This window comes from Propithecus coquereli, unplaced genomic scaffold (genome assembly GCF_000956105.1).
Source record: "Propithecus coquereli isolate 6110/MARCELLA unplaced genomic scaffold, Pcoq_1.0 Scaffold73, whole genome shotgun sequence".
Classification (NCBI taxonomy): domain Eukaryota; kingdom Metazoa; phylum Chordata; class Mammalia; order Primates; family Indriidae; genus Propithecus; species Propithecus coquereli.
In genome coordinates this window covers 1,217,866-1,234,196 of record NW_012153396.1, presented here as the reverse complement: position 1 = coordinate 1,234,196, position 16,331 = coordinate 1,217,866, and the positions used below count along the sequence as shown (strand labels likewise).

The following is a 16,331-nucleotide window of genomic DNA, read 5'->3' as shown; positions in this document are numbered from 1 at the left end:
GAGAGGCGGACCCTGGCCCGCATGTCGCAACGGCTTCCCGGACAGGCACGCGGGTCGTGCCAGGGGAAGACCGGCCTAGGCCAGTTCCGCCTCACGCCCGCTACGAGATCCCGCGGGAACAGAGGTCTCGGGGCCGAAGCTGCCAGTCCTCGAGCCGCGCATCTCAGCATCTGCGGCGCACACTCGAGCGCGGGTAGTTACAGCGTCAGTCAGCGGTTTGACCTTGAAGGCCTGGTACCACCCCACCCCCACGCCATCCTGCCCGCAGCGCCTGCAGCTCTGCAAGCTCTAGTCGGGGGCCCCAAATCGGCCCCTATCGTAACCTGGCGCTTCGGTCTCTTTCTGTGGCCAATCAGAGACCGACGTGGTGCGGGCCAATGGCCGCGGTCAAGGTATCAAGAGTGGTTGAGCCTATCAAAGTTCAGCCTTAAGTTTCTCCCGCCCTCCTAAAAAGTCGGAGGCGGGTTGATCTTACATGCCGGCCAATCAGGGGCCAATAAACAAGAAGCTTCCAAGATCAAAGAGGAAGGGGTGGGATTTAGGCGGTAGTAACGCCTCAGGGCGGAGGAATGACAGACAACTTCGCTAATACCACAAGCAAATTTTTCCTACGTAGGGAAAGGGGTGGGGCTAACTTGGCGTGTGGACCAATGGTTGGGTGAGGGGCGTGCCCTCGGAGCCAAGCGGGAGCCGGAGGCCCCGGGCTCTCTGGGCCGCGCCTGAGGCGGACACCACGGGGCTGGGGGGCGGCGGCAGCAGTGGCAGTGGTGGCGGCGGCGGGGTTGGGCGCCGCAGCTGGCCCGGGTGGATGGAGTTGGAGGGGCGGGGTGCTGGCGGTGTGGCGGGGGGGCCGGCGGCTGGGCCCGGGCGGAGCCCCGGGGAGTCGGCGCTGCTGGACGGGTGGCTGCAACGGGGCGTGGGCCGGGGGGCCGGCGGCGGGGAGGCCGGGGCCTGCAGGCCCCCGGTGAGACAGGATCCGGACTCCGGCCCGGACTACGAGGCGTTGCCGGCTGGAGCCACTGTCACCACGTACATGGTGGCGGGCGCCGTGGCAGGGATCTTGGAGCATTGCGTGATGTATCCCATCGACTGCGTCAAGGTGAGAGCTGGACCGGGCTCCGAACCCGACCCCTGGGTCCTGTCCGGAGCCAGGATCCCGGTTGAGAGTCGGAGCCGACACGGGTTCCTTCCTGGCTTCTGCCACTACCACACGATTCGAACCGACACTCCATGCAGGCAAGGTCCCGGCTGGGAATTGATCTCAGTTAGGAACTAGGACCTATTTCTAACTGTCAGTGATATCTGAATCGGGACTCAAGATCGAAAATCTGTCAGCCAAAGCCCTGGATCCCACCTGGGACTAAACAGGAATAGGGTGGGATGGGGTATCCCGAAGCGCAGGTAAGTGCTACTAACTCGATGAAGGTGAAGCCAACTGGCATGAATCAGACTCTGAATGGAATCTTAAGGCTAGAGATGTTCTCTGGGCGAGTGCTTTTACAAGCTCCTTGCTATGTCTTCTCTTATGTGACGGGGCACGAACCTAAATCTGGGATCTCTCAGCTAGATAAAGAACTTCCATATTATTAATAAATCTGAACCCATGAATAATTGCAAATCATTGTGCTGTCAGAATTCAGAGTTCCAGATTGGAAATAATATGGAGAAAGTTCATGTTCAGGAGAAGGTTTCGGTTTCTCTCTGAGGCGAGCATGATTCCCCACCTATTTCCTGAACATGAATATTGAGCTGGGATTAGGATTGTGTAAATGCAGGGAGCACATCAGCCCCCAAACAAGAAAGATGAAATTGATGGTGTATTTCTTTGGCCACCTGAAGTTGGCAAAAAGGAAGAAGTTGCCTAAAAGGAAAGTGTGCCGGTATTAGAAAGTAGATGTCAGTGTGAAGAAAATACAATTAGATCTACTTGAGGAAATGATCATGTGAAAGTAAAACTAATTGCATTCACAACCAAGCAGGATAATTAATGAATACAGAAGTCACAACCTTCTGAAGACAGCTGGGTGAAGAGGGGAACAGATTATTGTTCTTTACAGTTCTTATTTTTGTACATTAGTAAAGGTGCCAATCACTAAAGGTGAGGACTAAATCGAGGGAGAAGTAAACTAGAGGGTACTGTTGAAATAAATATAATGACAGAGACTGGTGCCTCCTTTACATGTTAAGGGTAATAGTCAAACAGTATCCTGGCAGCTGTTTGATGTATACTTCCTCTCAAATCAGGAAAATGTTATGGATTCAAAAGGAGAGAATCAGCTTGGGAAATGCAAAGTAGTTCTCTTCTGCTTCCCCCTGGCTCCAGTAGCATTTCATGTTTTCATTAGTAATGTGGATGAGGAAATGAGGAAAGTGCTCATTAAGCTTTATGAATGGCATTGAGTTGGCAGGAGTATTTTAGCACATTACAAGGTAACTACTAACAAGGGCCATGTCCACTGAAAATGTGGTAAATGCACTTGACTGAAATGGACATTAGAATTTTAGATGCCCTTGTCTATTGGGAAAATAGAAATAAACAGTAAAATCCATGAGAGAAAAGTAACAATATTGAAATGTAAAATGAATTAGTACAAATAAAAAAGATGCAATGTTACGTATAGACTCTAGGTTGAACGACTTGGGAGTTAATGCTGTATATCCAAAAGTTAATATGATTTAGCTGCAAAGTAACCTCACTATACTCAGACTATGAGTAGAGTACAGGGTCTAGGGTGCTATGTTTCAGGAGAGTGTCAAATGAAAAACAAATCAGGGAAAGCAGTGAAAACTATTTAATTGCTTTACTAATACAATGTAATAATGTGACTGACTTAGAAATATTACTACAACTTTTCAGTTTAACCACTGGTCTCATTACAACATAATAGGAGTCTGTCTCCCTACTCTATATATTTGCATAATGCTATTGTTGCTGTTAATATTTTATAAATTCCTGTACAGATGCCTCTAGAATATTTGGGTGCATATCCTTAATTGGGGCAAATCTTTGTCCTGTGCCAAAATGGAACTGATTTCGTAGGAACAGATCACTCAGAATCAAATGAGGCGAATAAAGTGGGAGATCAAAATGGGTAATACTGCGTGGGGTCAGAGATAAGGTAGGACTGGGAAGCAAGGAGACTGATTTACTCCTGAGGATTATAAACCCATTGAGGAAACAATTCTGTAAGAGAGGAGTTCTGGAAATGTTTTGCATAAGCACAGCTTTGCTGGAATAGGTCAAGGTAACTATTTTGAACAGTATTTTTTATTCATTTCCATATGAGCTTTGGAATTTTTGTTTTTAAAAAATTAGTCATACAACATTATGGTCATACCTAAAAGCCCTGCATTAAAGAAATAATTATTCGATCTGAAGGAAGAATGTTCAGGAGTTTTCAAAAATACAAAAGCTTATTTTAGAAGAATCATTTTCATTTGCCATTAATGCTGGGATTTTAGAGGGACGCACTAAGTGAGACCAGTATGATTTAGTGTCAGTAAGTATGTTAAATGTTTTTGTGCAGGCATGAAAGTAAAATTCAAATCCCTTCCTTTAGAAAGGGCTTCCCAGTTTACTTGTCCCCTGACAGCTATCCTTCTTTAATAAGTGGATGATGGAGGGGAAAAGCAGCCCAACCTTACTCTAAGACTGGAGGGATGTATCGGAGTTGGAGCCTAAAGGGCAACCACAGTGTTTGCAAATGAAAGCTGCCATTGCCTTTGGCACGCAAAGGCACCCCCAGCCACTTATCAGGGTCAAGTTGACTTAAAATATCCTTGGGAGGGACCATGGGAAGTCAGCATAGCCTTGCTAGGCCATGGTTATTTAGCCAGCTATTTCTATGGTCAAAATAGGGAGGTTTGGGGGCCCAGATAAATCCCAGTTTTCTTTTCTGGGCTTCGGAAGCAAGCACCAGACTTTATAGGGACAGGTTCTGCAAACCAAAGCAGTCAGAACCCTTCTCAAAATCATATGGCTAAGTACCCACCTGTCACCAAGGTGCTGTTTTTGGCTCTGTAGTGGTGAGGTAAATATCTACGTACATAATAAATTAAAATGGATCTTTCCTTTTTAATTTCCAGTTGGTACAAGGAGGTAAATCTTTTTGAAACGCCACATGTAAATGGTTATGTATACACATTCACCTATGAAAGGTTAGGAAATGGAAACACTGGCTGATTTGATTTTCTTGCATCTAGTAATGATTATAAGTATTCACTAAATGCTAATTGTTTCGATGTGCCAAGCACTATCTGAAGTCCCTTATATACATTTATTCATTTAATCCTTGAAACGACTTCATAAAGTAGACACTATTTTCATTATTTTATAGATGAAAGGAGGCCTAAAGAGCAGTTAAGTAACTTGTCCAAGGTCACAGAGTTTAAGTGGCAGAGTCATGATTTGAACCCATTCTGTTTGACTCCCAGGCCTTCCATATACCCTCCCAAAAGCAGATATCAAGAACCAGGCAAGGCACAGAATCTCACAGTAGAGCTTGTCCCTTAACAGATGACCTTCAGAACAATAACTAAACACGTAAATCGTTATAACCACAGAGAAACTTTAAAATGAAAACAAAAAATACAGAATTAACCCTGAGTTATTAGTGGCTAAGGACCAGTCAGTTGCCTGTGCATGTTTGTGAAATGACTTATATAAGAGACAATGCTGCCATCATCTGTAAATTCTTAGTATGAATAAATACATCTTGGAGTCATTTGAATACAATAAAAAGCCTTATATTTATACCACCTTATAAATTACCAACAGCTTTTACATGCCTTATCTCTATCTCTTTAAATCCCCACAACAGCCCTATGAGCCAGCCATTCTTGTCCTCATGTTATAGATGACAACTTAGAAGCTCAGAGAGCTGGGGCTCAAACTCAGGCTTTCTGACTCAAGTGTGGCTTGTCTTACACCAAACCACTTACTTCTCTACAAGTTTATTTGGCTTTTCTTCAAAGCCAGGCAGAGGTTTTTCATACTGAAGGCTATTCATAAATTCTTACTTAGAGATGTCATCTTTCTGCAAAAGGTAGATTTATTGGCCCACAAATTTGGGGAGCCATATTCATTTGTTTGACATAGGTTATACCCAGGTCCTCTCCATAATGGTATATTTTCATTAAGTTAGAATTGTTGAGTTAGATTTAGATGTGTGTGTAAAATGTTCAAAGTAGCTTACCTACAATTCAGTTTTCTTTTGCCAGTGAAGAGTTCCAAGCCTCTGAGGCCAGACCTTTTAAGTCTAGTTGCCAAATATACCATTGACTCCTGCAGAGCAATGCAGTTTCAAAACATTCCCCCTATATAAGATCAGTTTTGGACAGACGTAGGAAACACAATTGTTAAGCCACCAGGCCCAGTTAATCTTTGTTTATTACTAGCTATAGCCAGCGTAGACCCATAGTCTCTCTGAACAACTCCTCTGATGGATTTTATACCCTTGGGGTGATGTGAAAGATCAATAAGCACACTCTTTATTGGAAATACATGGGATTTTTTTTTTTGAGGGGGGAGAAGTGGAAAAGAATGTGTCAAATTGTGATAAGTAATACTGTGTACGGTATTTCTGATTGAACTTCCAATAATTAACCTGTTAGGCTTCCAGGTTTTTGTTAGTAGCAGGCAGGAGAAAATACCTCTAGAGGAATGTGGATTGCTTGTGGCAAACTAGGACCTGTTAATCTGGTTGGTTTCTTTTTTCCCACACTCTTGAGAAAAGGTATTACTCTTGGATTCTGTTTGGCCAACAGGAAGGTTCAAGCTTTTAAATCTAAACTGAATCTAATGATTGGAATGAAGCAGGAATTTAAACTGTATTTGGGCATCAGTTGCCCCCTATGGGCTCACCAGTGACTGTACTTGTTATAATTATGTGACAAAAGATTCATTCATTCATTCATTCATTCAACAAACATCTTAAGTGCCAATTGTGTGCTGGGCACTAGACATTGATTTTTTTTTTGAGACATTAATTTTATTTTAACCATTAGTCTCCATGCTACTTTAACCTTGAAATGGGTCAGTAGAAGAGAGATTTTCTGGGGAGACACTCTTCAGGAAAGGTGTGGTATTTCAAATAAGATTAATGTCCCAACTTTTAATAAAGCTTTGTCCAGGAACATCATACAATGTGTCTACCGTACACTTTCATTACAATTATTCACTTCTCCAGAGATTCCAAGGTTTATGTTTCACTGAGACTGATTTTATTTGCTGATGCCAATTTTGAGATTTCGTCAATTTAGATTAGAAATCTGGAAGGCCCTTCAGTTTTACAGACTAGGTTGGTTTCCAACTAGACACTCCCTACCTTCAGAGTTTCAGGGTAAACTTTTTTCCCAGAAAATAAGAGCAGCATCTATTAGGAATGCTACTTCTGCCAAGACTCTTGGTGCAGACCCAGCTGCCAGTGCCAAATAGTCTGAAAAAGTACCAAAAGATGAGCCATCATCCATTAGCGTAGAGTATGGTCAGGAAGCAGGGCCAGGATCAGTCTTAAAAGTAAAGCATAAAGTACGTTATAGACAGTAAATCCTTGAATTTAGAATCCATTTGTAAAGAACTTTTAGCTTGAGTGTGTCAAGGCACAAAGCAACTTCTCCTGTAACACAGGCTTAATATTTGTTGCTGTGGCTATGAATTCTTTTGGAGTTCCAGAACACTTACCAAGTGTTGATATCCTCAGGGAAAATAATAGGTGTTGCACTCGTAGAGTCATAGATGACTAGAAAAAGAAAGGTCCAAGGCTTAGAAAGAGTGGCTTTAGATTTGGAAAAAAGTGAAGTTGGATAACATGTGTCCCTCTCACAGATTGGCACGGTTCCCTGTAGAAGGTCTGCCCTGTGCCCAAAGCCTGAGTGTTGAGGTGGGGTGAGAAGTTGGCATCGCTGACACTGCACTTCTCCTTGCTGTAATTTCAGACCCGGATGCAGAGTCTACAGCCTGACCCAGCTGCCCGCTATCGCAATGTGTTGGAGGCCCTCTGGAGGATTATAAGAACGGAGGGCCTATGGAGGCCCATGAGGGGGCTGAACGTCACAGCAACGGGTGCAGGCCCTGCCCACGCCCTTTATTTTGCCTGCTACGAAAAGTTAAAAAAGACACTGAGTGATGTAATCCACCCTGGGGGCAATAGCCATATTGCCAATGGTATTGAGCCTTCCTGTGCTGGTTCCCCCACTTTCCCGACTCTGGGCTTTGCTGCTGTCAGTGCTTTCCAGTTTCAGCATGGTTTGGAGCTGAAGCTCTGGGCTGGGGTAGGCCAGATTATAAGGGAGGGACTTCCAAACCTGATGTTCTCAGACAACGGGCCACTTCAACCCCACCTCTCCTTTGGGGCACCTCAACAAAGGGTTACAGTGTCCTCCCTTACCTACCAGCTTGACTTTATCCCCTCATCTTCTCCATGGCATCAACTTCTAATGCCCTGGTAATGTGGAGACACACACAAACTACCCCCCTTGTACATAGCTTGATAGTCGGGTGGTGTCCTGCCCCTAGGGCAGGATCGGAGGTGACCCAGCTGCCCAAGGAAGACACTAATGAAGCTCCAGCTCTTCACCTTACCTTTGCAGGATCCCAACTGACCAGAGGCAGTTTGTGTGGTTGAGAACATGACAGTCTTGACAAGTGAATGGGGGTGGGGCCAAGGAGCTGTGTGGAGAAACCAGAAGGTTGGAGGCTATGTAGAAGTAAGGGGAAGGATAGCAGCCGAGGGGTTCAGGGTTGTGTGGAAACCAAATTGGGTGTGGAGAGGGTGAGGGATAGAGTAGTTCAGGACCTGCAGGAAAGATCTAGATGGACAAATGGGAGATTTGGAGACTGGAGTTGGGCAGCCTAGGGGCACCAGGAGGAAGGCAGGATTCTATGGTGGAGATCTGACCACCTGGCCCTCGTGCTATCCCTCCACTGGCCGCAGCTGATGTGCTGGCATCCCTTGGCAGCAGCGTATCTGCTTGCTGTCTGGAGCATGAGCTACATTTATCTGCAGAACCATCTTTATGGATAAAATCTGGGTTTTTGACTCTTCCCAGCCTTCCTATCATAGATGTGGAATGTACTCTGGTGACTTCACTAAAGTTGGTGGGAACAGACATCTTCATTTCTTAAACAGGAGTTTAGGAGCAGTGGGTCCCCATCTTTTGGCCTGGCTCTTAACATCCCTTTTCCCTGTGGTTTAGCGCAGTCACTTCCCTTCACTCAGGGGCTTCAGTGAATTGGTCACCCTCTCTTGGCCTTACATGTGGCAGTTGTTTTCTCGTTTGCAGGTGCGGCTGGGTGTGTGGCCACATTACTTCATGATGCAGCCATGAATCCAGCGGAAGGTAATGATTCCTCAGACTATCCCTATGTGGCACTCACCTGCACCTCTGGGCTTTTCCTTTATTTCTGGTTTACAGAAGAAAGCTAGGTAGCACATCAGTTTTGGTGGGAAATCCTGTTACCTTGTTTTACCACTAGAGGGCGCTCCCTCCATGTTTTCAGTACTTGGGGGACCCCCCCCCCCCCCTTGGGCAGGAAACCTATTCACTGGGATTTAATTCATCCTTGAGGCTTCCCTGGAATAAGACATGTCCTGTTCCTGGGCCTTCCTGGAAGTTCCCTTTGTAGTGGTTTGATCTGTCCTGAAAATTTAGCAGATTTTCATTTTTCTTTGAAGAGGCGAAGATAGATTTTGACACTTAAATATATTGCCTTTCTTATTGGAACACAGAGCTCACACCATGCTATCTACTTGAGGGAGTAGGATATGTTTGGGAACTAAAGCCAGACTCTTTCTGGCTAAGAATCTTGTTTTCATTTTGGTAGCATTTCTCCTTCCCTCTGGGAGGATAACCATCTCATATCTTAGTAGGTAGGTGTTCGTAGTATCTGAGGATTGTGATTGTCAGGGCTATATGTTCATTATTATGTGTACTGTCACTGAGTCATTTCTTGGGAGTTGTGAAAGGATGATATAATAATAATAGATAGGTACTTATTTCATGGAGACCCTCTGGAGTTACTGAACCATAGATATATGTTAACTGGCTGGTTTTAAAGAAATCCTACTGGAAGTGGGTCTGTTACTTTTTGACTCTTTACCAACCCTCTGCCTACTCCTCACCTGTAAAAGGGAAACATTAACTTATCAGGTTAACTGGCAGCTCACTCACACTTTTTTCTCTCTATTCCACTGGCTGATCTGCTGACTTGGCACTCTGAATCTGGACACTCTCCATCACTGGTTGGTTGCTGTCACCGGTTGGTTGCTGTCACCATTTCCTTGCTCCCCACTGATGGCACTACCAGTGGTCAAGCAGAGGATGCAGATGTACAACTCACCATACCACCGGGTGACAGACTGTGTACGGGCAGTGTGGCGAAATGAAGGGGCCGGGGCCTTTTACCGCAGCTACACCACCCAGCTAACCATGAACGTTCCTTTCCAAGCCATTCACTTCATGACCTATGAATTCCTGCAGGAGCACTTTAACCCCCAGAGACGGTACAACCCCAGCTCCCACGTCCTCTCCGGAGCCTGTGCAGGAGCTGTAGCTGCCGCTGCCACAACCCCACTGGACGTTTGCAAAACACTGCTCAACACCCAGGAATCCTTGGCTTTGAACTCAAACATTACAGGACACATCACAGGCATGGCTAGTGCCTTCAGGACGGTATATCAAGTAGGTGGGGTGACCGCCTACTTCCGAGGGGTGCAGGCTAGAGTAATTTACCAGATCCCCTCCACAGCCATCGCGTGGTCTGTGTACGAGTTCTTCAAATACCTAATCACTAAACGGCAAGAAGAGTGGAGGGCAGGCAAGTGAAGAAGCACTGAACGAAGAAGCCAGGGGCTCGGATAACACTGCTGCATCCTGCCTACTCCAGCCACGTTCTGTCTCCTGGCCTGCTCCAGCCTTGAGTGGAGTTGGAAGGAAGGTAGAGGGCTCTCCTCAGGCTGTTGGTGTCTTGGCTAACACCGGTTCCTGCCACAACCTCTGTTGCAGCCACCTTTCCTTCCAGGCCCTAAGCAAGTGCAGCAAAGCGCACCACACACAGCACCTTTGACAGCCTCTCTCCATCCTGGGCCTGACGACCTGCTCTAGACTGTTACAGAGGGATAAGCAGCTCATTCCCCTGGTTCCTAATAAAAAGCCTTTAAATTAAATGGTTTCATTGGATTTGTCTTGTTGAAGGGGAAGTGAAATGCTGTCAACCATTCTTGGTTTTCCTTTAAGTAGAAATCAAGGGACCCAAAGGGAAGGTTTATTGAGTATATCTGTAGTTTTTGTTTCTGCTGATTTTCATGATGATTTAAGACTTCAAGGGCCTATTTCCCTCGTCTTAGGTGTATGCCCCAAAGAAGCTCCCTGATGGCTGGAATAATGGGCCTTTGGCAGACACTAACTAAACAGGGCTCTTGGTCCCCACTCTCTTCCTTAGGCCTGTATCGTGGCACAGAAGAGGTAGATCTCTCTAATTCTCAGCTCTGCCTGCGGCAGCAGAAGTTCACACATGGCACTTCGTTCTTTAATATAGTTGCAAAACTAAAATTAGTCAGTGAAGCTGCAAGTCCTGAAGTTTATGTAATAAATAGTAATGCATTTCATTTGATTTTAAGGTGTTTACAAACTATTTCATCATATGTGATCTCTTGGTTCTCACAAAAACTGTGAAGTAGGCAGCGCAGGTATCATCCTATTTCGTAAGCAAGGAAGCTCAGAGAGGCTGTGACTTGTCCACGGCCTCACAGTAAGTGCAGAAGTGGGGCCCCAGCCCAGGTCTTTTGACCACAGAAGTGAGTCTAGTTGTGGCTTCCTATAGCTAGGAAGTGAGGGCGGGCATGGTCGGCTATGGAACCTGCCGGCTATGGAAGGAGCTCCCTGCTGTGGAGGGCTCTGTGTGGAGACTTCCACCGTGCTTTATTGGTCAGTCTTCCTTTTTTGGATATAACCAGTTATTAGTTCTTTAGTACATAGAAGTGTGCCCCCCTGAAAGTTCCACCTATCATTCTTATGTCATCTGTCATTCATCCATTCAGTAAATTGTGTGTGTCATGCACTGGTTTTGGGGATATGATGACAAACAATTTCAGCCCATAATGAGCTTATCGTCTGAAGAGGAAGATTCATGTAAATAGGCAAGTACAAGATAAAAGAAGAGAGACGATAGGGTAAGCCTAGAATACTCCTGGAGGACAGAGGATACCCAGTCTAGCCTTGGGTGACTGGAGTGGACTTCTGGAGGAAGTGACATCTGAGGTGACACCTGGAAGGCAAATAAACCAACTAGGTGAAGAAGGGAGGGGAAATGTTCCAGGCAAAGACCTGGAGGTGAGAGAATAAGCGTTTGGGGTTCGGGGTGCAGGTGGCTGGGTAGGACTGAAACAATGTGAGCGAGGCGTTGCCACTGCCAAGCAGGGGCTGGGTCTTCAAAGCAATGCTAAGGAGTTTAGGGCTTACCCTGAAGGCGATTCAGAAGCCATAGGGCGTTAAGCAGAGATGTGGTGTGATCAGATTCACATTTTAAACACTTCGCTTAGCTTCTCTGGAGAAAGGATTAGAGGAGCAAGACTGGACAGGCAGGCGGCCCGGTTAGGAGGCTGCTACGGTAATCCAGGCAAGTGTACGGTGGTCTGGAGCCATGTTGGGGTTGTAGAAGCAATAGGATTGGGTCACACAATAGATCCTGTCCTCCTTCCACCTGACAGCCCTTCAAGCACCTATGGAGAATCATGTCTGAATGCACTTGAAAACAACTGTCAAGAAACCAGCGGGGTCTCCTGTTCTAAGGCTCATTTAAATAGGCTATGCTGCCCCTTTGATTTAGTATGGAAAGGAGAGATGCTAATACTGTTAAGTGGTGGTCAGTGGAGTTTGAATCGCCCATGGAGTAAAAGGAGCATGATGATATCATTGCAGAGGTAATTTCAGAGGATTTGCTAGTAGAAAGGTAAGCAAGTAGCTGCCTCCCTGTGTGGACTAAGGAAAGGGCTGGCTCTCTGGACCTGGTCCCTGCAGTTGGCTTTACAGAGCTACTGTCTGGCATGGTATCTGGCACACAGTAGGCACGATGGCTGTAAGGCTCAGTTTTCAAGAATAGGATGTGGGGTAATTTCTGAAAGAATGGCAGACACCAAAGACTACCTCAGCTCTAATGCTGTTCACAAATTATGAGAAAAGAATGCAACAGTGACCTTCTATCCTTCAGTTGTGCTGTAGTTACTAGAGGACATTCATTTTGGAATTTGGGCAGGACATTAGGTTCTGCAGGTCTCTTGGGCCAGTCACTAGAGGAAGGAGAGCCAGAATGTTGTGCCAGTGCCTGGATACCTGGGTCACTTCCCTGGGGCTCACCACGCCCAGGAGAACTGAGGATGTTGAAGGGCATCCCCAGGTCCAGAGCTGCTCTGGAAAGCCAGGTAGTTTATGTGACTGACACCCAGAGGATCCAGTACCAAGCCACCATCAAGTGGCCAATTCCTGCACAGTGCCATGTGTCAGCAAAAATAAGAAAATAAGTCACAATGTGGCCAGAGAAGACTTCCTTGTTGGAGAGACAAGACCAACGTGAATGAAACAACCTTGCAATAACACAAGACATATATAACCATGTACTGGATTACACAGACCAACAAAAAATGTTTAGAGACAGAAAGGTAAGTGTAGGTCAGAATTTACAGAGAAGAGGGTGGCTTTGATGAATAGACTAAAACACTACTTTTGTAAAAGCCAATATAATTTGAATCATGATAATTTTATAAAATTTAGAAAACATAGGGTGTGGTGGCTCACGCCTGTAATCCCAACACTTTGGGAGGCCAAGGTGGAAGGATCACTTGAGGCCTGGAGTTTGAGACCAGCGTGGGCAACATAATGAGAACCTGTCTCAACAAAAAATTTAAGAATTAGCTGGGCATCATTCCACTGCACTCCAGCCTGGGTGACAGAGAGAGACACCATCTCAAAAATAAAAATAATAAAATAAAATAAAATATAAAGGAAAATAAAATACAAAATTTAGAAAACATAGATAAAAAGAAAATAACTCCTATCCCATTAACCAGAGAATGACACTCTGATGTATATACATCATTTAGTGTTTTGTCTACGCATAAGTATTTTTTGTTAATTTTCAAAAATGAGAACTTGCTGTAACCAGCTTCTTTCACATAGAATATGGTGCTCATCTTTCCACATCATTAAATTGCCTTCCATCACCTCAATGTAAATGGCCACACATTTCATTATGTGAATGTACCTTAATGGCTTATTCAATCAGTTCCCTGTGGTACCTCTATAATTATTTATTATCAGAAACATTGCCGTAGGTAGGTAGAATCTGAATGACCGAAAGGAGAGTAGAGTTCAGAGCGGGGAGATGGTCGGGTGCCACCTCCTGGCAAGCGCGGAAGAGATCCAGCCTGGAGACCAGGGTGCAGGGTAGGGGAAGTGGGGGTGAGGATGGCGGTGAGAATGTCAGAACCGGGGGGGTGGGGGGGGTTGGCCCTTCTAAGAAGTCATCTTGCTCAGCGCCCCTCCTGGAGCTTGACCTTACTGCACAGCATCTCCGGCAGGGCTCCCCAGCCCCTGCTCCTGTGTTTAGGGGCTCCCTGCTCTGCAAGGCCGTCTGTGTCACTGCTGCAAAGCTCCACCTGTTAGAAAGTTCACATCTCTGGCTTCCACTCTGGGATCACGTTGCCCCCTACTTCTGCTGCCTTTGGAACAAAGGCCAAGTTCTTCATCATGATCAACAGGGTTTTACCTAATTTGGGCCCTGCCTCTGTCTCCAACAGAAACCTGTTACGTGGAGATGAGGCATTAAACACAAATGCTTATTTTCTTCAAAATCTAAAGTATTCCCTCTGCTGTCTTCATTGATTAACTTAGGAGGCTTGATAGGCAATATTCTGGCTAAACTATCAGAAATATCATGCAATTGGTGTTTAGACTGGATGTGCAACGTTTTGTTATTTCCTGCTACCTTAGACTGGTGGGCGGAGAACAGGTTCTGTGGGAGCCGCACACGGTGTTCCATGCATTGTCAGAGCTCCATGAATATAATCTTGACACCATCACTGCCACTTCTGCCACCCACATTCACACACTAAAAGAAAGAAAGATTTCTACTTTGAGGCTCTTAAGTCTCCCTGTAATTTCCACCTGTGATGGCACCTCTGCCTGCTGGGGCAGCACAGAACCAGACTAATCCTTCTCTCTGACAGCACTTCAAAAATATTAAGAGAGCTGTCATGTCACCCAAGGAGGGAGTCAGAGTATGGAGAGCCTCAAAATTAGGCAGAGGACTTTCGACTTCACTTGGCAGCTATGGAGGAGTTCTTGTGGTTCTTGAGCAGGGAGGGACATGAGTAAAGTAATGTCAGCAGCCCAGATACAGGACAATCTAGGGAGAGAGCTGGAGACAGCTAAGGGGCTGTTGTCATCACCTAGACAAGGATGACCCTGAGAAAATTGTTATAAGACAATGAAAAACATCTGATGTTGGCTTAGACATTCATGTGGGAACATGTCCAAAGGTTGTCTTGTACTCACCTGACTGTGTTTTGTCTCCTTAGTTAGATTGGGGCCCAGAATCATGCCTTTTTGGTATCGCCCTCTACACTGCAGTACTCGTAACAAGTGCCAGATAAGTAACTACCTGCTGACCATAGTCAGACGCTGAGACGTGTCTGGAAAATGATGGAGCTGGGCTTAAAAATGAGCCATTTCGTCTCACAAACATGGATTGAGCAGACGGGGCACTGGAGTAGATGCTGGGTTTATGTGACGCCAGTTTTACATGTCAGCATGGCGAGGCTACAGTCCTTGGTTGTTCAAACGCTAATCTAGGTGTTGCTGTCACCTAGACAATGAGGAGACCCTAGCAGAAATCATGGGCACCTAAACAAAGGCAGTGATGGTAAGGAGAGGAAGAGACAAAGCAGGGGATATTTAGGAGGTTGAATCAACTGAACTTGGCAGTCAGACGTACTCAGGGTTGCAGAGAAGGAGGATTCTTGAATGGCTTGCAAATTTCTGAGAAGGAAAGCAAGGTTTCTGTGTAAGAATAATAAATATAGTTATGAACATGTATTTAAGGCCTGGGTGGATTTTCAGGGTCTGCAACGTTGATGTAGAAGTCAACTGTAATACCTAGAGTGGATGGAGAAGGCAAGGGTACTTAAGTCAAAGAAAGTAAGTACTCTTTCTTTTTTAAATGCCTTTTAAAAATAACATACATCAAACGCACAGCTGGATGAAATTTTACATATATTTGCTCCTGTGTAACTACCACACTGATATGGGATGCTTCCAAACTCCAGAAGGCTCCTTTGTGTCCCTTCATAATTAACACCATCCCCTGAAGGTAACTACTATTCTGAATTCTGTCATCATAGATTATTCTTGTCTGTTCCTGAACTTTATAAAAAGCAGTTCATATAGTATATACACTTTTGTGTCTGTCTGGTTTCTTTGGCTCAACATTATGTCTCTAAGATTCATCTATGTTGATGCATGTAGCAATCATTTGTTCTTTTCCATTGCTGTGTAGTTTGAATATTTATCCATTCTCTTGATGATACATATTTGGGGGTTGTGTATTACTCATGGTTCTCCAGAGAAGAGAACATATATATGAGTACACACACACACATATATATATAGAGAGAGAGATTTTGGCAGTGTTTCTGTGTTACAGTCTTAAGGCAGAATTCCTTCTCTGGGAAACCTCAGCTTTTGCTTTTAAGGCCTTCGATGGATTGGATGAAACCCATCTACATTATGGATAATCCCCTTTACTTAAAGTTAGCTGTTTATAAATGTTAATCGCATCTATAAAATACTTTACAGGAATACCTACACTAGTGTTGGACCAAACAACTGGGCACCATTGCCTAGCCAAGTTGACATAAAATTCACCATCACGAGTTGTTTCCAGTTTTTGGCTATTTCCAATTTTTACTACTATGGACATTCTTCTCCCTGCCCTTTAGAGAACAGAAGCACTTTTTTCTGTTGGGTAAATATAAAAGCAGACTTTCTTGGTCATAGGAATATACACATTTAGCCTTAATAAATACTATCAAAGTTCCAAGGGTTATATCAATTTATATTCCCTCCAGCAATGTATAAGAGTTCCAGTTTAGAGCAAATATTCTTTTTTTCCACTTTTTCACTTTTAATTTTTCTATAATTTCACACTTACAGAAAAGTTGCAAAATCAGTACATTCTTTACCTAAATTCAATAATTGCTAACATTTTGTCCTATTTGGGCTATCATTTATCTATCTATCCATATACATACATATGTAGTTTTTTCTCACTATTTATG

General features: G+C 44.8%; 1 protein-coding gene across 2 annotated transcripts; it reads left to right on the top strand.

The window, feature by feature from the left end:
- Window positions 1-680: 680 nt before the first annotated feature.
- SLC25A28 (solute carrier family 25 (mitochondrial iron transporter), member 28) lies at window positions 681-10,166 on the top strand. 2 transcript variants are annotated; one of them, XM_012661766.1, is made up of 5 exons: window positions 685-1,099; window positions 6,937-7,165; window positions 8,284-8,340; window positions 9,308-9,363; window positions 9,481-10,166. In XM_012661766.1, the coding sequence occupies exons 1-5, from the start codon at window positions 809-811 to the stop codon at window positions 9,823-9,825; spliced, it is 978 nt and encodes a 325-aa protein (XP_012517220.1). In that variant the 5' UTR covers window positions 685-808; the 3' UTR covers window positions 9,826-10,166. The 2 variants fall into 2 exon arrangements, with proteins under 2 accessions (XP_012517219.1, XP_012517220.1); XM_012661765.1 differs by having other exon boundaries at window positions 681-1,099; window positions 9,308-10,166.
- Window positions 10,167-16,331: the final 6,165 nt, after the last annotated feature.